At 64.6% G+C, this 23,144-nt stretch overlaps 1 protein-coding gene across 1 annotated transcript in view; it reads right to left on the bottom strand.

The window, feature by feature from the left end:
- The window catches only part of KNDC1 (kinase non-catalytic C-lobe domain containing 1), a 34,742-nt gene that overhangs the window by 8,289 nt on the left and 3,309 nt on the right, over nucleotides 1–23,144 (bottom strand). The window contains exons 2-17 of the mRNA XM_062215151.1: nucleotides 21,111–21,309; nucleotides 20,566–20,624; nucleotides 17,258–17,404; nucleotides 17,017–17,134; nucleotides 15,645–16,282; nucleotides 14,516–14,630; nucleotides 14,304–14,375; nucleotides 14,157–14,218; nucleotides 10,001–10,159; nucleotides 7,902–7,979; nucleotides 7,336–7,420; nucleotides 6,925–7,093; nucleotides 6,225–6,844; nucleotides 5,997–6,123; nucleotides 4,556–4,638; nucleotides 3,646–4,061 (exon numbers count right to left, since the gene is read on the bottom strand). Coding sequence (XP_062071135.1) covers nucleotides 3,646–4,061; nucleotides 4,556–4,638; nucleotides 5,997–6,123; nucleotides 6,225–6,844; nucleotides 6,925–7,093; nucleotides 7,336–7,420; nucleotides 7,902–7,979; nucleotides 10,001–10,159; nucleotides 14,157–14,218; nucleotides 14,304–14,375; nucleotides 14,516–14,630; nucleotides 15,645–16,282; nucleotides 17,017–17,134; nucleotides 17,258–17,404; nucleotides 20,566–20,624; nucleotides 21,111–21,309 — 3,147 coding nt within the window. The remainder of the gene's footprint in view (nucleotides 1–3,645; nucleotides 4,062–4,555; nucleotides 4,639–5,996; nucleotides 6,124–6,224; nucleotides 6,845–6,924; nucleotides 7,094–7,335; nucleotides 7,421–7,901; nucleotides 7,980–10,000; nucleotides 10,160–14,156; nucleotides 14,219–14,303; nucleotides 14,376–14,515; nucleotides 14,631–15,644; nucleotides 16,283–17,016; nucleotides 17,135–17,257; nucleotides 17,405–20,565; nucleotides 20,625–21,110; nucleotides 21,310–23,144) is intronic.

Consider the following 23,144-nt stretch of genomic DNA (forward strand, 5'->3'; position numbering starts at 1 on the left):
GAGCCAGTGCATCCTGCACCCTGGGCCCTTGTGTGGGCAGATCCTGGCTGAGTCCCACTGGGCCCATCTCGCTCAAGGGCAGCTGTGGCACCGCCAGGGACGCCCCCAGTCCTGAGATCCTACAGGGCCAGGGACACCCCCCACCCAGTCCCGCACCCTGCAGGGCCAGGCACCTGCCCCTCTCCCCCAAGCAGCGAAGTGCGATCTGTGTGCCCTTGGTCACCGCCTTTCCTTTTAAATTAAGCCCGGCCGCGCAGATGAGGGCTGGCGCCCTGCTCTGCAGGAGTGAGTGCACACTCGCCTGTGACAGCCCAGCTGGACGACAGCACAGGGGGCTTCAGCTGAGTCGGGGATCCAGGAGGGACCCCAGGCCCCGGCTCTGCTTCATGAGCCAGACACCAGTGGCTGAGCTTGCCCAGGACCAAATGCTGGCCCTGCTGTGGCCTTCCCCTCACTGGTCACTGCTGCTGGGGACACTACCTCAGGAGGCGCCCCTGCCTTCAGCCTGCCCGGTGGTACCCGGGCTCCCATGGGAGGACGGCGAAGTCTTCGGGGCTTTCCCTGAAGGAGGCCACCAGGAGGGGCTCCCAGGCGGGCTGCAGGGGACCTGAGACCTCTGTGTCTGGGAAGTCAGCCCTGTCCCAAGCTTCAGGCCACCTGTTCTTGTCCAGGGTGTCCACTTGGTCTTTAGTAAATGTTCAAGTCCCCTCTGGAGGTTTGGATGAAAATCACGCCCCCAGGGCTTGCGTTGTGGCATAGTGGGTAAAGCCACCACCTGCAGTGCCAGCATCCTATATGGGCACTGGTTCGAATCCTGGCTGCTCCACTTCTGATCCAGCTCTCTACTGTGGCCTGGGAAAGCAGCAGAAGATGGCCCAAGTCCTTGGGCCCCTGCACTCACACGGGAGACCTGGAAGAAGCTCCTGGCTCCTGATCAGTGCTACTCCAGCCGTTGTGGCCAATTGAGGAATGAACCAGTGGATGGAAGACTCTCTCTCTCTCTCTCTCTCTCTCTCTCTCAAATCACACACCGTTGGTGTCCAGTGGTGGGCAGCCCCACAACAGTCAGTACCTCTGGCCCAGGGCACTGTGGGAGGGGTCCCACTAGGGCAGGAGCCAGCCCCTTTGCCAAGCATTTGTGGGTCCTGCCCTAGCTCAGCTGTGTGCAGACCATGGAGATGGGGCCCCGTGGGAGGCAGTGCTGCTGGGCGCTGTGGGCAGGTGCCCCACGGCTGCTGAGAGCCCTGTCAGGTCAGCTCCCTGTGGGGCTGGCTCAGGTGTGCCATGAGGAGCCACGACTGTGTGCTGCCGTCTGGGCCACCGGAGTGAAGTAAGAGGACATGCCTGTCCTTTGGCAGCCACCCTGAGGACTGTGCATGTCTAGAACATTCCATCACTGAGCAGAATCTTGTCTGCTTGACCCTGGCTTCCAAAGCAGGGGTGTGGCCAATGCCCCCGCGACCGGCAGTGCAGGGCTCTGTCCCTGTCCACCGCGAGGAAGCTGAGTCATTTGAGACCTGGAGGTCCCTTCTGGAATGGTCAGCACGCAGCTGCCCCTGCTGGGACACAGGCCCCGGGGCTGGCGTCGATCGCCCCACGCTCATCAGCAACACAGTTCCTATGACTCCTGCTTCCAGAAGGGCTGGTACGTGTGTGTGTGTGTGTGTGTGGGGAGAGAGAGAGAGAGAGAGAGAGAGAGAGAGAGAGAGAGAGAGATGTGAAAGGCAGAGTTACAGAGAGGGAGGAAGATGCTTCCCATGCGCTGGTTCACTCCCCAGTGACTGCGAAGTGGCAGGCAAAATCCAGGAGCCAGGAGCTTCTTCCGGGTCTCCTGTGTAGGTGCAGGGGCCCAAGCACCTGGGCCGTCTTGTACTGCCTTCCCAGGCCATAGCAGGGAGCTCGATCAGAAGTGGAGCAGCTGGGACTTGAACTGGTGCCCATATGGGATGATGGTGCCGCAGGTGGTGGCTTTACCTGCTGTGCCACAGCACCGGCCCCGGAGGGCTTGTTTGATTCTGGATGATTTGCAGGAAGTAAGGTCCACGTGGCAGCGGGGTGACGGCGACGTCCAGCTGGCACAGTTGGACACAGGCTGGTCCGTCCGGGCCGGTTCACTGTTTCCTCCTTGGCCTACCCTGGCCCACGACTGCTGGTGAAATTGCAGTGAGAGTGTTGGTTTGTTCAATGTGGACAGCTTGGGGCACAGCTGCAGGACAGGACGCGGAAGGATCCGGAAGCGGAGACAAAGGGGAGGTGAGGCTAAGTCGAGCCGCTGCCATTCCCTGAGCACGGAGCAGAGCAAGCTGGCCGGGCAGGTGGGGGCGGCGGGGGCCCCGCTTCCGGGCTGGAGCTGACCCTGGCCCCTGGCTGGCGCTCAGGCCGTGGGAAGGACCCTGGTCACATGGCACCCATTGTCCTTTTGGGCTCAGGTGTGGACATCTGCTGGTTCTTCTGTGCCATCCCCGGTCCTCAGAAGGGACTTGAGGTTGTGGCCCTGGCCAGTCCCACCTGACGCCCACAGGACAGGACACAGGGAGGCAGGGTCGTCCTCGCTGCCCACACACGCTGTCCTAGTCTCTCCAGATCAACGCTTGGGTAAGTCAAGGCCATGGAGTACTGCCCAGTCAACACCTGGACAACTGGACAGCAGCTGGCCCTGGACAGAGCCCTCCCCACAGCCCTTGGGTAGAAGCCAGTGTCCTGTTGGGGCAGCCTGGTGGCAAACACTGTCCAGGTTCCTTCCTGAGCCGTCAGAGCTGGGACCCCCCTGATCCTTCAACCTCAGAACAGCCCTGTTTGGTGGGGGTGGAGCTGTCCAGCCCTGGACCAGGCCAACCTCCCCTTGGGGCCCACAGAGGGGCCCCATTTCTGGACCTGTGCCTGTCCTGCAGGTGTCCTGGTGCTGCCCCCACCCTGGCCCTCCAGCCTGTCTGTCAGGGGCCAGAGGATGATGTGGCCACAGCTTCTGCCACTCAGCATGGAGGTAATAAGGCCCTGAGAGCTCCTGGGGCAGCAGTGGTCCCCACCCATCTGAGCAGTGGCCCCCACACGTCTGATCAGTGGTCCCAAGGCCCACTGGAACAGTGGAACTCTAAACAAAACCGGTGCTATGACTCCGACCTCACGCTGCCTGCCCAGAAGACACTGGGCTCTCTCCAGAGTAGCCGTAGGTGGCGTCCAGGCAGCAGGAGGCACACACGTGAGATCCCCAGAGAGGCGGGGAGCCGGGAGGAGCCGGGGGCCCTGCTGTGGCCCCCTGTGCAGCTCCCGGGGCCCAGCGGCCTCACACTGCCTGTGCACAGCACTGGCCGGGCCCAGATGGCCGTGAGGAGCTCAGGTTGCTGCCAGTCTGGCTTGGACCTGTCGGGGGCAAGGTGCTCCTGGTCTCACCCCACAGCTGCCCAAAGGCCAGAAAAGACTGCACCTGCCTGCCGTGACCAAGATGTGGCCCCGATCGCTCCGTGGTCATGGGGACCAGGGGACCTCCGGGAGCTGTCACCTTGTGGCACAGGCTCGGCGGACAAGACAGAAAAGCCACCCCTCACCTCGAAGGGAGAGGCTCTGAGCCCAGCCCTGGCTGTCCCCGGAGCCCGAGGCTGCAGAGACCCCCGCCCCCACCCCCGCGGGCAAAGGCCTGGTGCTCACCGGGCTCTGGGCCTCAGGCTCGGGACACCCGCCGGCCTTCTGCCTCCCCAGGTCCTTCACATAGTTGTGGACATCCGGCCCAAAGCAGTCGGCCTCGTAGAAGGCACTGGACCAGCCCGGACTGCAGCTCCGGAACTCCGCTGGGCCTGGGGATGCCACCAGGCCGCCTTCCTGGGGCCAGGCCAGCCTGGCCGCTGAGCCCGCCTCTGAGGCCCCACTGGACGGCTCAGGGACCGAGCCTTGCTGCCCACCGGCATCCGCCTCCGGCTGCTGCTCTCTTGCGCCTTTCACTGACTTCTGAGACCGAAACCCCACCTCCAGGTTGCCCCGGGAGAGCCCATCGGCGTCCAGGTCGGCCAGCGCAGGGGGTGGGCAGGGCGCTCCGCTGACCCACGCCTCGCTGGGCTTCTCTTTGCCTGGAGAGAAAGGGTCGAGGGTCACGGCGGCCATGGCCACCCCGTCCACGGGGAGGCTGCCCCCGGCCCCAGCCCGACTGCTGTCAGGACCAGGCTGCCTGCTCCCTGCGGTCGGTCACACATCTCTTCTGGAATGTTCAGCTCCGGACCCAGCCCTGGCCACGTCACACCCAAGCCTCCCGGGTACCCTGAGCCCGGTCCACACTGGTGGCTCTGGGGCCTGCTGGCCTGTTCCCCATCATGGTGCCATTGGATCCGGGTCGCCCGTCCTCGCCCGAGGGCCGCCGCCCACCAGTGCTGCAGCCTCCTCACTCTGGGGTCTCGGGGTCGCGACGGGGGAAAGCAGTGGTTCCAAGGGGCGCCCGTGTCCAGGGAGGGACACACTGCCCCGCCCCCCACCCCAGATGCCAGGGTCGTGGAGTGCGTGGGGGGCGGTGCTTCCCCTCACAGGACACAGCCCCACGAGAGCCCAGCCGGGCCCAGCAGTCGCTCACCTGATCCGCGCAGCGAGGGCCTCTTGCTGGCGAGGGAGCAGCTGCCGGAGCACACGGACGACGGCCCTTGCTCTTGGGGCGAGCTGAGGTCAGAGGGGCAGCTCAGCAGCCTGCCCCCACCCCTGTCCCCACCCCCGCACCGAGCTCGCGGGCACCAGGAGCACCACCCGGGCCCCACCGCATCCTGGAAACGGGAAGGGTCTCAGCTGTCAGTGCTGGGGTTAGGGATGACTGTGTGCCTCAGTCAGTCATGTGCACCCCAGCCAGGTGTGCCCCACAGCCAGGCGTGCCCCACAGCCAGGTGAGTACCACAGCCAGGTGTGCACCCCACAACCAGGTGTTCACCCCAGCCAGGTGTGCACCCCAGCCAGGTACACCCCACAGCCAGGTGTTCACCCCAGTCAGGTGTGCCCCACAGCCAGGTGTGCCCCACAGCCAGGTGAGTACCACAGCCAGGTGCACCCCACAGCCAGGTGAGCACCCCAGCCAGGTGAGCACCCCAGCCAGGTGTGCACCCCAGGCAGGTGTGCACCCCAGGCAGGTGTTCACCCCTGTCAGGTGTGCACCCCAGGCAGGTGTGCAACACTGTCAGGTGCACCCCACAGCCAGGTGTGCACCACAGCCGGGTGTGCCCACAGCCAGGTGTACCCCACAACCAGGTGTGCACCCCAGCCAGGTACACCCCATAGCCAGGTGTTCACCCCAGCCAGGTGTTCACCCCAGTCAAGTGTGCAACACTGTCAGGTGCACCCCACATCCAGGTGCACCCCACATCCAGGTGCACCCCACAGCCAGGTGTACCCCACAGCCAGGGTCACCCCACAGCCAGGTGTACACCACAGCCGGGTGTGCCCCACAGCCAGGTATGCACCCCAGCCAGGTGTGAACCCCAGCCAGGTACACCCCACAGCCAGGTGCACCCCACAGCCAGGGTCGCCCCACAGCCAGGTGCACCCCACATCAGGTGCACTCACTTCAGTCAGCACTGTGGGTGCCGGGAGCTCAGGGTGGACCGGGGTTGTGGAGGGCACCTGACCACCTGGCACTGGGGTCTTGGCCCCAGCCAGCGTCACCCTGTGAAGCCAGCCCCAGGGGGAAGGAACACTGGGCTGGCTTCCTGCAGGGACAGCTGGGGGCCTGAGGGGCGGAGCTAGGGCGGGAGCTGCCGTTCCTGTGGTGGCCACTGTGCCTGCTGGTGTCACCACCTGTGCCCCCCTAATCCTGGGGGAGCCACCACTCTGCCCTGACCATCACCACCACCAGTCTGGTCCCTGTGGGGTCCGGGGCCACCTCTGTGTCCAGCCAGGGGACCCGTGGCCTCTCCTGCAGCTGCCTGGTGAGCCTGTGCCACCAGCGCTCCCTTCCTGTGGGAGCAGGGCCAGCCCCTGCCCCAGGAGAGGGGCCGCCGAGCCCCCCCCCCACTGAGGGGCCCGACACTCACCCCCCGTTCACCACCTGGAACAGCCTCCGCAGCAGCCGCTCCTCCCAGGAGAGGTCGCAGAACTTCTCAGCTACGGCCCCGCAGAAGGTGGCGAAGGTGAGGTCCCTCAGGGCGTGGATGTACTCCCCTGGGGAGAGGCCGGCAGGCAGGTGAGGGCACGTGGGGCCTCTGCCGGCCTGGGGACCCCAGCCCGCCCGCCTGTCCGTCTCTGGGCCCCGCAGCCCGCACCCATGATGAGGGCCTCCAGCCCGTTGTCCAGGTAGCCGTCACAGGCAAACTCCTCCTGGATGAGCCGCGTGGCCTCCTGCAGGGAGCGGCAGGCCGTCCTCGGCGGGGACGGGGCGTCTACACTGGACGGACAGGGCCTGCGCTCTGCCGGCCAAGGCCTCTCGGGGTCACCGTGCCCCCTGGCAGAGGTGCTCCCGGGGCTGTCTGGAGTCGCTGAGGCCCTGGCGGTGCCCCGTGGGGTGGAACGGGTGCTCTCTGGCTCTGGGCCCTGGCGCTCGGTGGCCTTGTGCCTGGGCGGCTTGCGAGGGTGCCGTGGGCTGCGGTCGGCCAGGGTGGGCTCTCGGGGGGAGGTGGCTATGGGCGGGTCCTGCCCCTCCATCCCTTGATCCGGGGGCAGGGCCAGGGCGGGGGCTGGAGCACAGCAGCCCCCCTCGGCAAGGCCGGGCAGCCCCAGCTCCCCGGGAGGGTCTGCAGCTACTCCTTGCGGCCCGGGGTTGGGTGTTGGCAGGTCTCCTGTCTTCAGGCTGGGGGCCTCCGAGAGGACCTGGGTGCCCGGCCACCCCTCACCCTCTTTGTCCTTGGGGCTCTCGGCCAGCCCCGGGGATGAGGTGAGCCGCTCCCTGTGGGGAGAGAGGAGGGGGAGTGCTCAGGAGGGGCCACATGTACCCGGGGGCCCCGGGGCCGAGGGCTGGATACTCACCTGGCCTCACCTGCATCCTGCGCCAGGACAACCGGTCGGAAGTGAGTGGCCTCCGAGGTGAAGGCTGCCGGCAGCTCCTGGGCCCCAGAGTCGCAGGAGGGAGGGGCAGGCACAGGTCCCGGCACCACCAGCAGCCTCACGTCACTGCCAACGACGGGCAGGAAGCCTGCGGACAGCAGGGGGCGCCTGGAGCTCGCCCCCTTACCCCACACTGCGGGGCTTCCTCTCTGCGGGCCTGGCCTGGAGCTGGAAGGTGGGGGTGACCAGTGCCTGGGGAGGCGGGTAAGGAGGTGGGGGAGGAGAGGAGACGTGGAGCACGGGCCTGCGTGACCAGGTTGTTGGGAGGCAGGGTGGGGAGGCTGGGCAGGCAGGCTGAGCCCACCTATGGCTGGGGCTCTGTGGGCGTGGGGTGCAGGGGTTGGGGGGCAGGAGGGCTGTTTGGGGGCCCACCTGGGCGAGGCTTCTGCAGAGTGATGGTCTCCTCCTGCTGGGGCACCTGCACGGGATGCTGTGTGGTGATGCGCAGGGGCGGCTTCTGTGTGGAGCAGGGCTCCAAGTACCCCACGCACGCCCACTCAGCCAGGTTTTGGGGGCACCAGGTAGCAGGCAGATAGCCTCATACGGGACCAAGAGCATGCTGGGGAGTCAGGTGGCCCGGGGTATGCCCGCCTGCAGCCCTGGGGCCCTGGGCATCATTCCTGACCTGGGTGGCCCGGGCAGCACACCCAGAAGCCCACAGCCACCTCTGCAGACCCAGCTGGTGACCGAGGGCTGCTGTGTGGCCCCTGCCCCTCCCGCCGGTCGGCAGAGACCCCCGTGTGGGGCTCACGGGGAAGGTCCTTGGGGTGCCCTTCAAGTCTCCCAAGAAGGCTGAGGAAGCGGTGAGGGCGGCTCAGTGCCTGACCTGCCCATAAGTCCCTGAAGCAGACGGGAGGACAAGGGCCGCTCCCGCACGTGCTCCGCTGGGCCCGTCTCACCTTGCAGGTGGACGCCCTCAGGTGGGCTAAGATCTTCCTGCTGTCCATGCCTCGCTGAAGGAGGTAACTGCCACACACCTGGGGACAAGGAGACGTCCACTGCACACGATGGCCAGGCTGAACACGGCGGCTCAGGCACAGCCACGGCCGGGCCCATGGGTTCCTTCTGCAACCGTGGAATGTGCGAGGGTGGGCCTTGAGGGGGGCCTGGGGCTTCGGGTGCAGGGAGACCCCCACAGGTGCTCTGGCCTGGGTGGCCAGGGTGAAATCCCACAGTGGGGGCTGGGCCTGAACTCAACTGCGAGGGAAACCCTGGCCTTGCTGTGCCAGACACACAACCACACCCGCCCCAGTCCTGCAGCCCAGACCGACAAGGGACAGGCGAGGGACTGTGCAGGTGTGGGTGGAGCAGGCTCTTGGCTACCTTGACCTCACAGGTGGACGCCCACAGTGGGGTCGGTCAGCACAGGCTGTCCCAACAATTCCCTGTCTGTCCTGAGGACATCGGACAGCAGCCCCTGGACTTCCTTTCCGAGTGCCTTGGCCAAGATGGAGGACAAGTGGCCACTGCTCCAGCTCTGTGATGTTCTAGCCCGTGAGGCAGTGTGGCACAGCGGCCTGTGCCATGGACGTGAGAGCTGGGCTCCCCCAGTCCCTCAGCAAAGAGGGAGGGGCCTGGCTTCCCCCGGCCTCAGTCCCTGAAAAAAACTGGTCTCGCCACATTGAGGGACGTTTGCCTCAGAGTCCAGGTCCCATCTCACCTTACACAGGGGCGGCGGGCCCCGAGAGCACGGACCCCAGGTCTCCCAAACCACAGAAACCTCACTCTGTGGACGGGTGCACACCTGCACACCGACGCCTGCTCTGTGCGCACGGCACACACCTGCACATTGGCACCTGCTCTGTGCACATGGCACACACCTGCACACTGACACCTGCTCTGTGCACACGGCACACACCTGCACACCGACACCTGCTCTGTGTACATGGCACACACCTGCACATTGGCACCTGCACATCGACACCTGCTCTGTGCACATGGCACACACCTGCACATTGGCACCTGCTCTGTGCACACGGCACACACCTGCTCGTGCACATGGCACACACCTGCACACTGACACCTGCTCTGTGCACACGGCACACACCTGCACATTGGCACCTGCACATCGACACCTGCTCTGTGCACATGGCACACACCTGCACATTGGCACCTGCTCTGTGCACACGGCACACACCTGCTCGTGCACATGGCACACACCTGCACACTGACACCTGCTCTGTGCACACGGCACACACCTGCACATTGGCACCTGCTCTGTGCACACGGCACACACCTGCACACCGACACCTGCTCTGTGCGCATGGCACACACCTGCACATTGGCACCTGCACACTGACACCTGCTCTGTGCACACGGCACACACCTGCACACCGACACCTGCTCTGTGCACACGGCACACACCTGCACATTGGCACCTGCTCTGTGCACACAGCACACACCTGCACACTGACACCTGCTCTGTGCGCACAGCACACACCTGCACATTGGCACCTGCTCTGTGCACACGGCACACACCTGCACACCGACGCCTGCTCTGTGCGCATGGCACACACCTGCACACCGATGCCTGCTCTGTGCGCACGGCACACACCTGCACACTGACACCTGCTCTGTGCACACGGCACACACCTGCACATTGGCACCTGCTCTGTGCACACGGCACACACCTGCACATTGGCACCTGCTCTGTGCACACGGCACACACCTGCACGCTGCTGTTGGAGGACAAGGTCAGAATCCAGTGCTGGCAGGGACACCGGCAGCTGGGTGCAGAGTGGTGAGGCAGGCGGAGTCCTCAGAGGGGATGTGGCTGGGGCAGTCAGCTCCTGACTCAGGGCAGCCCCTCCCACTCAGGGACATGGGGCCCCTGGGGCATGGTGCAGCACCAGCTGGCAGGGACCCCACGCTGCCCACAGGGGCCGCCGTGAAGTGGCCCCACTGCCTTCCTTGCCGAGGACCTGCTGATGCCCTGAGACACCGGACCTATGTGCCGCCCCACCCCCACCCCGTGCCCAGGCCTAGGCCCTGGCGTCACCTTGATGGCCTCAGCCGCAGACGGCCGCTCTGGGGCGCAGCGCCTGGCCATGTCCAGGAGGAGAGTCCTGAGTCGGCGTGGCAGAGTCAGCTTGTGGTCTCGGGGCACACTGAACTTGGCGGCAGTCCACAGCACGGCAGCCACACAGTACATGGAGGCCTGGGAGGGGCGGAGAGGTTGAGTGGTCGAGGCAGATCGGCTGGCTGTCTCCAGCAGACTGCATGGACCACAGCCCTCAGGGGGACAGCAAGGTGCAGACCCCAGGAGCAGTCACCTCCCCTGAGCCTGGGGATCCCCACCAAGACCGAAGCCCAGGCGAGGCCTGGGGTTACACGTGAGGCCCAGTGGCCAGTGACTGGGCTTTGAGCTCTGGGGAGTGGGGAGCCTCGGCTGTGGCCTCCTCTGCACTGGCGGTGATGGCTCAGGGGGTCACGGAAAACCCGTCCCCACCCCGGGGGCTGTGCTGTTCCGTGTCTCGCTGCCACGCCCATGTTGCCACGGGAGTGCCCGAGGTCAGCTGCTCTGATGGCGTGGTGGGCTTCCCTTGATCTCAGGATGAGGGGGGAGAAAGGCCAGCGCCGGAACCTCCCTTCCCTTTCTGGTCTCATGCAGCAGCTGGGACGTCCGGCCTTAGGAGGAACGTGCTTCCTGCCAGGCTTTGTGGACGTCCGCCGTCAAGATGAGCAACTCCAACCAACGCCGGGTCTGCTGCTTTTGCTTTGTCTGTGGCCGGTGCCTGATTTTGCCCGAAGCTGGGCGTCCATGGCTGCTCTGGCCCACGGGCCCACGGAGCCTCGTGTCCCAGAGCGGTTTTCAGCTGTCAGTCTTGGCCGCTGCAGCGAGCCACACTCGGTCAGCTTTAGACCTTGGTGGCGCCCAGCCTGTCCACGTCTCCTTCCGTGGCAATGCTTGTGGGTGGTGCTGGACGCGGGAGAAGGCTCTGCCCCGCCCTCCACCCTGAAGGCTTTGATCAGGCTGTGGCTCTTTGGTGTTGCGGACGGGCTGAGGCCAGCTTCACGCAATGAACCGGAAGCGTGATTTCCTCGTCTGTCTCCCCGGAAAGACCGTGGAGCTGTTTTATCTCCTTCAAACGCTCGGTGCGATTTTCTAGTGAAGCCATCTGGGCCTGGAGATCTGCTGTAGACAGGTTTTACGAGCTCAGTTTTCCAGTATCTATGGGGCTATTCCGATGAAGTATTTCACAGTGAGAGCGGGCACTGGTGCGTCTCGTCTCAGTGGCGAATCTGTGTGTGCACCTGCTTCTGTCCTTATCCCGGGGACGCCTGCAGGGACCATGGCGATATCCTCCGTGTCAGGGGAAGGGGAGGGGGAGGGGGAGGGGGAGGGAGAGATCTGCGTTCTTGGTTCACTTCCCCAATGCCCACAACAGCCAGGTCGGAGCCGGGCTGAAGCCTCGAGCCAGGAATTCCTCTGGGAGAGCCCACGAGTGGCCAGGACCCAAGTACTGAGGCCACTGTCCACTGCCTCCCAGTGGGCACCGGCAGGGAGCTGAGGCAGAAGCAGGGACGGTGCCTGAACAAGGCACCCGTGAGGGACGTGGGTGTCCCAAGCCGAGACTCAACGGCTCCGACAAACGGCGGCCCCTGCACGCTGTTCTGAGGGTGCTGATGCGCGTCTCCCTTGTCTGCCCGGCTGGGCGGTCCCTGTGTGTGTGGCCGGGTCCCGTGGCCGATGCTCACGTGGCACTCCTCGGAACTCCAGGTGTCTGACACTCAGCCGTCGTCACCGACTGCTGAGAGGCAGTGACGTCCCCAGCACGGCTGTGGACTCACCGATGTCTCCCACAGGCTCCACGGCGGCCGTGGGTGCATTTGCCCTCAGCAGGCGCTGTCGTCTCGGTGGGGTGGACGGTGCTGCAGGGAGCGTCCGGTGCCCTCTGCTTTCTCTTCAGTGTCTGCACAGCGCCCCTCCCCGCCCCCCTGCCTTCCGCCCGCTAGCCTGCTGTGCTTGAGTTTCCTGCAGACGGTCGTCCCGCGCCTGTGAACCACCGGCGTGCTCTGCCTTTAGCGGACGCGTTCACAGCACCTGCATCCGACAGCGTCCCCCACACCACGGCTCAAGGTGTCAGTTTCTGCTCTTGCTCTTCCCCCTGGGGGCTACCTGGACTCTCCAGCGTCCCGTTTCATCTGTGGTGTTCTGAGTGTGTCTCTTGGTATCTCGTGTCATTTTCAGCGGCTGTGCTAGGTGTTGTATTACGTACTCAACTCATCCGAGTGCAGATGTGAACGTGTTGCCAGTCTGTGGGACGTTAAAACCTCCCCTCCCTATGCCATCGCTCCCGCCCGTTCAGAACATGCTCAAACATTTTCTCACATACGGCCAGGACTACCGCAGCCGCTACAGATCCCGGTCATCACGAGCCAGGGCACTGAGCAAAGCCTGCGGCGGCCGTGCTTCTGCCCGGCGTGTTACTGTCTCCTGCTCACGTGTTCAGAGTGCTGACCATCCCTGCCTGTGGGAAGAACCCGCGTTCAGGGCGGACCTGCAGGCGTCCCAGGCTCAGCTTCACTCACGCCGACGCCTGGGTGCTTCCTTTACTTTCCAAGGGTCCTGAGTGGAGTCCCTCCAGCTCTGGGAAATGTTGCTCCCTCCTGCCGGCGCCGTCTCTGCCACCGGGTCACTTCCTCCCCTACTCGGCGCGCTGTTTCCGCTCTCAGGTCTCTGGTGCCGGAGGTTCAGGACGCTGTGTCGGGGCGTGGACTTCTTGGCTCTGATCTGGTTTCAGATTCTCTCAGCTGCTGGAGCCTGGAGCTGCAGGTGCTTCCGTAACTGGGAAGTTCGCACGTTACTTCTGCAAGGGCTTCCCCCTCCCTCTCCCGTCCTCCCGGACGCCGGTGGGCACTGGGAGACCTCTGGTCGCTGTCCTCTAAGAACTCCGGCTTCTTCCCTGCTGGGGCTGCTCCCTGTCTTCCAGCTCTATTTCTTCTTCTTTTTCTAGACTGATTTATGGGACCAGTGCCGTGGCGTAGCAGGTAAAGCCACCACCTGCAGTGTCAGCATCCCATATGGGTGCCGGTTTGAGTCCCAGCTGCTCCACTTCTGATCCAGCTCTCTGTTGTGTCCTGAGAAGGCAGTGGAAGATGGCCCAAGTCCTTCAGTCCCTGCACCCACCTGGGAGGCCTGGAAGAAGCTCCTGGCTCCTGGCTTCAGAATAGCACAGCTCCTGCCATTGCAGCCATTTGGGGAGTGAACCAGCGGATGGAAGACCTCTCTCTCTCTCACTTTCTCTCTCTATGCCTCTGCCTCTTATTTATTTGAAAGGCAGTTGCAGAGAGACACAGCGATCTCTTATCAGCTGGTTCACTCCACAGATGGCAGGGCCAGGCCAAAGCCAGGAGCTTCCTCTGGGTCTCCCACGTGGGCGCAGGGGCCCAGGCACTCGGGCCATCTCCCTCCACTTTCCCGTCAGCAGGGGCCTTGAGCCGGCGCCCATGCGGTCTGCAGCATCGCAGGCCAGGGCTACACTGCCAGCTTACTCCGCTCCCCCATCCGCCGCGCCGTGAACAATGCGCGGTTCTAACGTTTACGCTGGATTTTTCTCCTACTTCTTTGTGGAAACGTTGTTGCTCAGACGTACAGTCCCGGCGTGCTTGCGTCACCAGTGTGCTGCCACGTGCGTGTTTACGTTGCCAGCATGCCGTGGCTGCCCACAGAGACGCGGCCTCGGTGCCGCCCGCCCCTCTTGGGTGTTCCTGGCCTCTGTACCGTCCATGCCGGCATTCACTGCAGTCCCGTGCCACGTCCTGTGCCGCCGCGTGCTCCCATCCCTCAGCCAACCCCCCGACACTGGGGGGCTGTGGCAGAGGGGAGGCCCCACCCCCAGCCTCAGCTCCTGGCATCCCTTCTATGCGCCCTGGGGGGTTCGCTGTCCAGGGCTATCAAAGGCTGAAGCCTTGGTCTCACTTCTGTGCCTGGACAGAGCCCCGGCGTGGCGTGGCGTGGTGCGGCCTTTACTCGACTCCCCCCGGGCTCCCCACGCTGGCCGCCGCCCTGCCCTTGCTGTGTCCTCGGCCTGTGTGGGAGCCAAGGGTTCTGAGTGTCTCGGATTTAGCCATCTCAGGTCTGCACACCCCAGGGCAGACACGGGGTCCTGGCAGTGGGGGACCTGGGGCCCGGGGAGGGACCGCCCAGTTACCTTCTCGGTCACCGGCTTTTGCTCGGCCGCCTCAGGAGCCAGGAAGAAGGAGTCGCAGGGCCCTGGAAGAGAGCAGGCCCCGCTGTGCTCCCCTCGGCCTGGCCAGTGGCCCTGGACCTCGGCCCCGGGGCGGCCCCGCTGACGCACCATTGTCAGGGGCCGGCCTGAGGAGCACCGTCCCGTCCTCGGCCACCAGCACGGAGTCCGGGCACAGGTAGGCTGCAGGACGTGCACCCAGGGGTGCGGTCAGGGGCCGGCAGGCTGCGGGGTCCGCAGCATGCACAGGCGGACCTTCGGTCCCTGACGTCCCATGTTGTCCCCCCCGGGCACAGGACACTGCCCCGGCCCCGCTGGGTCACCTGGGGGCTCCGTGGGCACCTGCAGGGCGCGGAGGCAGGCCAGGCACAGGGCCCACAGCTCGTACTCCCTGAAGGGCCGGCCCAGCTTGCACAGGAGGTCCTGCAGGGACAGGTCCTATGGGAGCAGAGAAGGGGACTTCCTGGGGGCGTGGCAGGTGACACCCACCTCCTGCGTGGCGGGGCTGGGGAAGCAGTGATGTTGGAGTGAGTGTGGGTGAGGCTGGAGGCCTGGCCACTGTGAAGTCAGACGTGGCAGGGCCCCAGGAGCTGGCATGGCCGCGGGCACAGCAGCCCCAGGTGGCACACCATGCACTTGTCCCCACTATATGAGGATGCCTTTGGGGACCAGGGCTCAATGACCTGAGTGGTCACCCAGGTGCAAAGAGCAGGGAGTGTGTGGGAGCCAGGGTCAGGGAGCCGTGTCCAGGGGCAGTCTGGGAGGATGAGGGATTTCTGGGAGGCAGTGGTGACAGACGCTGTCCGGGCCACTGAGCAGGTGGTCAGAGCTCAAGACCCACACTTGCTCTGTGTGTCTCCCTGGAGGGCAGGTCCTCCACATGGGCTCAGACACACAGAAGGTTCCAGAGGCCAGTGTCCTCCCTGAGACCCCCTTTCAAGGCCCCCTGTGCGACAGAGGGGCTGGGGTGTGTGCTAGGGCAGCCCAGATGCCTGGGGGGCTGTGCCCTGTGTGGGGGCTGAGGTCAGGAGTCCCGATGCCAGAACCTTGGCTGGGCGTTGTCCTCGGGGAAGGGACAGCCCCGGCCACCTCGGTCTGCTCATCTGGCCCTGGGCAGACCTTGCTTGAAGTGACCACGCCGTCCATGTGGTTGCTCTCCAGCGCTCGCCAGGACTTGAATGGAAATAAAAGCCCCAGAATCCCATGCCCCTCATCCTGTGGGTCAACCAGCGGTGGCCGTGTGCGTGGCCCCCTCCCTGGGGCATTCAGGGGACACAGCTCAGGAGTGAGCGGGGGCACCACAGGCCTGTGTCCTAAGACAGATGCTGGGGCAGGGCCAGGCCAGGCCGAGGCCGACAGGAAGACCCTGGAGAGGATGGGAGGCGGTGCCGGCAGCAGTGCCATAGCTGCGGCCAGCTCCCCCTCCCCAGCCGCTGGGAGCCTGTCACCCACCTGCTCCGTGGGTGCCACTCCGGGAGTCTCCTCGTCACCCATGGGTATCTCAGCTTCACCACCTGCACCTTGAGTGGCCTCGGGACAGGGCAGGGACCTCTGCTCGGCAGGCCCCTGGCTAGAGCATGAGGACTTGGGGCCCCCATCTCCACTGCAGCCTGGGCCTGGTGCCCCCGTGTGCTGGGGCTGTGGCTCCTGCTCCAGCTGCACCTTGACCCTGGAGAGGCCATTCCTTCCGTCCAGCATGGCCTTCCTGGGGCCCGCAGGGGAGCTCACAGGCGGGGGCAGCTGGGCTCCAGGGTCGGAGGCAGTGGCCTCGGGGCCCTTGGGCAGGGGCCTGGGGGACGTGTGCGTGCGCCGCAGGTGGCTCCTCTTGAGGAGGTCTCTGTCCAGCTCACTCAGGGGGCTCAGGGGGTCCAGGACGAGGCTGGCCAGCCCCTCCTGGCAGTGGCTGTCCCCGTTCTTCATAGGGGCTGATGGCAGTGGCTTGGGGGGCAGGGGTCTGTGGCGCAGGCTGGGCTCCCCAGAGATGGGGGGCTGGGGCAGGCCCTCTAGGTCAGTGCCAAGGTCCCCTGGAGGCCTTCTGGGCCCCACGCTTCTCGGCGCAGGCACCGCCCTCCAGGTGCTGTCGTTCATATCTGGATACAAAGCAAGAGGCGTTCACAGCAGACAGTGATGTGCAGCCGCCAGCATGGCACCCACCCCGGCCTCTACCAGGGCTCCCTGCCCGCTCTGCGCCACACCGCACGTGTCCCCTGGACACCCGAGGGCTCGTCAAGGTCACAAGTGGTTCCCAAGGGAGAACGGGAACTGGGCGAAGCCTTCTCCCAATTGAGCGCCACCCTGGGACGGGACCCCCGGCCCTTGCTGGCTCTGAGCTCAGACAGGCGGAGTCCCCGTGAGCTGTGGAAACCCTACAGCTTTGAGCGTGCGGAAGTGGATACACCTGCTGGCGCGCAGTGGCGCTGGCGGAGGGGATGAGCTGAGCGGCGTCGTGCCTGCACCCGCTCCTGTCCCCAAGGTGCCCAGCGCCGGCCTGGCATGCTTTTGAGGTCTCTGCTAGGTTTTCGCAAAAATGCGTTTTCATGAGCTTTTTGAAGACCTGGTATACACGGATTTCAAAAACTGGTTTTTGCACCAAAATGACATCATCTTCAATGCTATTTTCTGTGAACTTTTTGAAGTACCCTTCCTATGTGATCTGTTTGAATACCCGTGTGTGTGAGTGTATGAGTCCAGGGGCGTGGGGGTTTAGTAAGAATGAGTGTGCCTGGGGTTGTGTGTAGGTGACTGTGCGGGCGTGTGGGTGCACTTACATGCGTGGGCAGGCGTGTGTGCGTGTGTGTGTGTGTGTGGGGGGCCGCTCTCTTACCCTGGAAGGCTCCAAAGGACTCGATGGAGAGCACGCGTCTGCCGACGGCAGAGAGGCTCCGGCACAGGTGGCAGGAGGACGCGGGCCGCGTCTTCTCCCGGCACAGCGCGATGACGCTCTGCGGACCGGAGTCCTCTCAGGAGGCTGCAGAGGGCTCTGCCCGCCCCGCGCGCGTGGCGTGTCCACAACGCATCCCAACAGCTCCCAGCGCGGCGTGCGGCCTGGGCCCGAGAGCGCTCACCTCCAGGCGGGGTCTGTCTGCGGGCTCCTCCGCCTGCATCTGGCTCAGCAGCGTCTCCAGCTCCGCGCTCAGCCTGGGCTCCGGCTCGGGCTCCACCGCGTAGTCCAGGGCCGCCTTCAGCGTGGCCCCCAGGGAGTAGATGTGCGCCTGCGGCACCGGGGCGTGAGTGAGGGGCCGGGCTGGGGGAGTGCCCCCACCCTGCGGGTTCTCCCGAGACGGGGTGTCGGGGGAGTGGACAGCGGTGCCCGACCCAGCCCGGGGCCTGGGTCCAGCTTGCCCCAAAGCACCCACTGGCTCCCGCTGGTTTTCTGCCCACCCCAAAGGACAGACGGTCGTGACGGTGTGATGCGTGACGTGTGCTGGGCGCAGCCCCTTCCCCGCAGGAAGCTGAGCCCAGCAGGACTCAGACGTGGAAAGCCCCGCGGCGCAGGCGCAGGGCGGAGGCGGGGGCGGCGCGCGGCACGGGACCTGTCCTTAATGGATGAAAACGGTGCAAAAGGGGAAATGGTGTCGGCGCCCCAGTGCGCTCAGAGCCCACCTCCCCGCCTCCGCGGGAGGGAGCCGCGTGAGCTCAGAGCGCGGGGTAGGTGCTTTCCTGCGTGTGTCTCCCGGGAGACGCCCGTTCACGCGGCCCAGGGAAACCCGTGGAGTGAACGCGGAACTGCAGCGCGGGAGACAGGATGCGGCAGGGCTGTGCGGGGAGGCTCAGGCCTGCAGCGTGCACGCTCACACCGCTCACACCGCTCGGGAGGAGAGGCGGACGATGGCCTCACGGCCTCGCAGGGGACTAAGCTCCAGGAAGAGCAAGGAACAAGAACCGGAGGATTAGCCACAGCGAACGCTGGAACCGCCCCGCAGGATCCGCGGGAGGAGGGCGCAGGGGAGCCGACTTCGTGAAAGACGGGGAAAGGAAAGGAAGCACCGTAGGCCTTGGCCTTGGCCTAACCTGCGGGGCCACAGCTCCGGCCCCTCCTGGAAGCTTTTACGGCTGGGCTTCAATCCCCCCCCCGGGGGGTACAGAACGAAATGGGGTCACACCACTGACTGAAGCCGTGCGTCACAGCTGGAGGCTCCCAGCGGCAGGTGGCAGAGCTGGGGAACCTCTGGGTGTGGAGGAGGGGGCCCTGGACCCTCCCTCCCACTGCACAGAGGCTGCTCCAGGCGCTCCCTGGCTGGATTCAGACGTGGCTCAGTGTGCCAGGCAGGCACACCTCCCTGGGCGGAGCAAAGCTTTGGGGCCCGGGGCGAGGCGGGGCGGGGGGGGGGGGGGGGCGGCGCAGGTAAGCATCTGTCAGGCCTGAGCACAGCGGTGGAGCATTAACAACCGCTCCTGAGAGAGGAAACGGGCCGGGAAAGCCTCAACCCGTGACGCCGGCATCCCACACGGGCGCCAGTTAACATCCCGGCTGCACCTCTTCCAATCCAGCTCCCTGCTCATGGCCTGGGAAAGCAGCAGAGGATGGTGCAAGCGCTTGGGCCCCTGCATCCGTGTGGGAGACCCGGATGGAGTCCTGGCTCCTGGCTTCCACTTGGCCCGACTCTGGCCGTTTTGGCCATTTGGGGAGTGAACCAGCGGATGGAAGCTCTCTCTCTCTCTTTTTCTATTTCTGGAATTCTGCCTTTCAAATAAATATTTAAGAAGATATGAAAGCACAGTGATGGAGGCTGTTTCCGTGGCAATGGAGGTGCTGCTGCTCTCGCTGTGCAGGGACTTCCTGAGGCTGCGTGAGTCCCAGGAGCCGGACAACAGAGGCTTACAAATGCGTGGTCACTCGCCTCACTGGTGGTTTTGGGGAAAACTGTTTTTCTTTTATCATATCTGTTATGTATGTTAACATGCAGTGGGTTTACTGTTTTAAAATGAATTAATGGGCTAGCGTTTTCTAAAATCTCAGTTTCTGGCTTCAAGTCTGGCACAGTGGCTGAGTCACTGCTTGGGACGCCAGCTCCCCAGGGAGTGCCTGCTTTGAGTCCTGGCTGCTTCACTCCCATGCAGCTCCCTGCTCACGGGCACCCTGGCAGCTCGAGTGCTCGGGCCCCTGCCACACACGTGGGAGACCCAGATGGAGCTCCAGGCTCCTGGCTTCAGCCTGCTGTCCCCGGCTGTTGCAGGCATTTGGGGAGAGCACCAGTGGATGCAGGGTCTCTTTCTGTCTCTTTCCCCCTGCCTGTCCGGTAGAATGAAAATGCCGAGCGATAAAACCCACATGGATGAAAACTCTTGGGGCTACTCTAGCATTTAGAGTGTAAGGGGGTCCTGGGACCAAAAAGCTTTTGAGAATGACCGCTTTAAAGAAAGGAAGCAGACACAGCCTGCAGTTGGCACCTGCAGTCCTGTCAGGGTGGACTCCAGCCCACAGCCTCTTGGGGAGCAGTGCTAACAGGGGGCGGGGCAGGGGTTCCAGTAAACAGGTGCACCTCTGCCTGCCCAGGTGCCCACTATGGTGCAGCCTATGGGGGAGATGCTGGGGACGGCTCGGCCTCACACAGGCGGGGACGCGGGGACGGCTCGGTCCTGTACGGGGACCCAAGTTAGTATCAGGGCCTTGCTTTCTCGCTGGCACGGGGTCCCCTGACCGGAGCACAATAGAACACGTTGAAGTCCATGCGTAGACAGGGGTGACGCTGCCCCAAGACCACAGGATTTGGATCCTGGGCCTTGGGTCCAACAAGACAAAATGCCTGGCAGAGTAGGGGCCCGCTGGCATGGGGACTTCAGTGGGGACCCTGCAGCCTCTCAGGGCAGGGGCTCGAGAGCTGCTGTTCCAGGGTCGAGCTCTGTGCCAACGACGTGCAGCCCAGTGCTTGATGGACAGGCAGAACCTGATGGACAGGCGGCGCCCAGGGGATGGACAGCATCGAGGGCCAGGGGGGACTGGCAGGGTTTTTCTGTCCTACACGCCGAGCTCACGTGGAGGCTGTGCTGCCCATTGCCCTGTCACACCCGTGTGCAGGCCCCAAGGCCACGCACCTGCTCACGGAGCCCCCAGGGATGGCAGCGAGCAGCCAGGGTCAGGGCAGCGCCACTCGCACTCAGGGTGATCACCTCGGGCCTCGCGTCAGAACACACATCCACGCACCTCAGGGCCCGAGCCCGCCCTCTGCCAGTGAGGAGCTCACTGCCGAAGCAAGGGACCCGGGACGCATCACACGTGGTGAATCCCCTCCCCAGAAAGCACGCCAGGAAACCGGAGCAGCCCCAGATCTGTGTCCAAGCCACGCCCCCACTGAGCTGCTGTCCACCTGGGCCTGGGGCCGCCTCCAGGGCTGTGCCCCAGCGCTGGGCAGCTGTGGAGGTGCACACTCACCTCAAAGGTGTTCCCCGTCACATCCAGCTCTGGGGGCACAAAGGCGCCCTCAGGGTCATCTTGGGCAGAAGAGAGAAGGCAGTGAGTGCTCTGGTCACACAGGCCCAGGAAGGAGGAGGGGCCCCAGGCCCCTCCCTGCCGCTCCTCTCAGGCTGGGGTCCCTGGAGACGTTGTCAGCATCGGAGGTGGCAGTTTGAAGTGACATCTGCTCCTCGGAGAGGAATGTGGGGAACTGGCTCCGAAATGGAGGGCGGGAAGGAGGAGGTGCCATGGGAACGGCTGGGCACCTGGGCCAGGTGAGTCTCCCTTCCAAGCCCCCACACCCATCTGGGCCAGGTGAGTCTCTCCTGTGATCCCCCCACACCCGCCTTGGCCACATGTCTCTCCTCTGAGCCCCCAGCTCATCTGGGCCAGGTGAGTCTATTCTGTGAGCCTCCCGCACCTGCCTGGGCCAGGTGAGTCTCCCCTGTGCACCCCCACGCCCACCTGGGCCACGTGTCTCCTCCGTGTGCCCCCCACGCCCAGCCCGTCTTCCTGGCGCTCACCGCTGAGCTGCTCCATGAAGCACACGTTGCCGCTGGTGTTGAAGGCCAGCGTGTCAGGCGTGATGCACAGCGTCCGGAAGAGTGGGGAGTGGGCCACGCTGTGCATGGCCAGGCTGCACTCGAGACACACGGCCCAGGCCTCCTGCTCACTCAGCCCCCGGGCCCGCAGCGACAGGATGTCGGCCAGCGACACGTTCTCCTGCCAAGACAGGCGGCTGTGAGCCCCGGCCCCGCCATGTGCGTTCCAGCGCGTGGCTCAGGGACAGGGTCTGCGCTGCACAGGAGCCTGCTGCTCCGGGGTCGGTGCTGAGAGCACACGGAGGAGCCAGGCTGAGAGCCTGTGCCAGGCTCACAGCGGAACGCAGGGACCGCTCGTGGGGTGGAGGCCACGCCTGCCGGGCCAGCGCTGCGCACGGAATGAAGATGATCACACGATCACACGCGTGTGACACAGATGTTAGCTCCTGGTCGTTCACCTGGGGGACATGGTCACCTGTGGTTATGGCCAGGCTGCCCAGGCCTCCTCCACCCTGAGTGCACCTCTGAACCCACGAGGGCTCCCCAGCTCTGTGGGAGCTCAGCTGTGACAGTGATGGTGGCCACCGATGCCACACTCACAGATGCACACATGTGCACATGTCACGTAACACCCACACCCCCTCACACGCGTGCACAAGGCACCTAACACCCATATCCCCTCACGTGTGCACATGCCACCTAACATGCACATTCAGTGTGCATGAAATACAACACAGAAATACAACACCCCCTTTACATGCGTGACACACAGACACATGGGGACATGCACACTTTCACACACACACATGGATGTACAGAGACTGATGCACACTTACAGCATCACACTCATGCAAGAGCACACATCTGCACACTCACACTCTCACACACGCACGATCACAGCACGCACACCCGCCCACACACTCACATGCACGTAACATGCACCACACACTTAGATGCACACACACGTGCATGCTGTCACATGTGTGAACACAGAAAGCCACTGCTCCTGGGCCAGGGGACGTGGCGCCCTCCACCTGCCGTGCTGTGGACTCTGTGCCTGCTGGACCTGGAGTGGGGGGCTGCAGACCTCACGCGTGTGCGGCCCAGAGGCTGACTGTGGGTGGGGTGTCAGCATGGAGCCCCGTGATGGGATCACAGTGGCTTTCACAGAGAGGAGGAGAACACGGAGACGGACACGCCGGCTCTGCCAGCAGGAGGCCCGGCCGGCACAGCCCTCGACATCACACGTCAGGGACCACGTGACGAAAAGTGAGAAAAGACTCACACACACTCGGCCATCAGGCCCCTGCGGGGCACACGGCGCCTGTCGTCCCGGGTGCCAGTGCCACCCCAGGTGCAGAGTGCAGGGTGGGGTCGGGAAAGGATGGAGCTTGTCGAGGGCAGAGCCCCGCCTGGCTTGTCCTTGGTCACACGGCACTCAGGGTGCCCAAGGGCCCCTGAGCCCCTGGGACCTGGGGAGGGCCCCACCTGAGGAGTCAGGACCACAGCTGACAGATGAAAGGCCCAACCGAGGGATGCACGTGCACATGCACACACACAACACACATGCACACATACATGACATGTGTGCACACGTGCACACACCTACACCTACACCCACACACGTGGCACCAGGGCATGGCCCGTGTGCACCTTGGTGGAACCTCTCAGGTCAGCTGTGGGGGCCTGGGTCTGGCCCTGCCTTGTGACCCAGTGACACCCCCCCGCCCATGCCTTCATGGACCCCAGGGAGGGCTCAGTGACGTCACTTTCCAGACCTTTCTGGCACTTCCTGTGGCAGTCCCCACTCATGAGATCTGTGTGATCTGGGCTCTGCAGGGCCCAGGGCTCAGGGGAGCCTGGAGCTCCCTGGGCCTGGTCGGGCAGGTGCGTGGACACTGCACACACATGTGCACCTGCACACCTTTCGCAGTGCAGTGCACACACAACGCACATGCAGGCACACACTCTGGGGGTACTAAGCCATCGCAGCACCCGGTGAGTTTGTGCCAGGAG

Source organism: Lepus europaeus, chromosome 17 (assembly GCF_033115175.1).
Source record: "Lepus europaeus isolate LE1 chromosome 17, mLepTim1.pri, whole genome shotgun sequence".
Classification (NCBI taxonomy): Eukaryota; Metazoa; Chordata; class Mammalia; order Lagomorpha; family Leporidae; genus Lepus; species Lepus europaeus.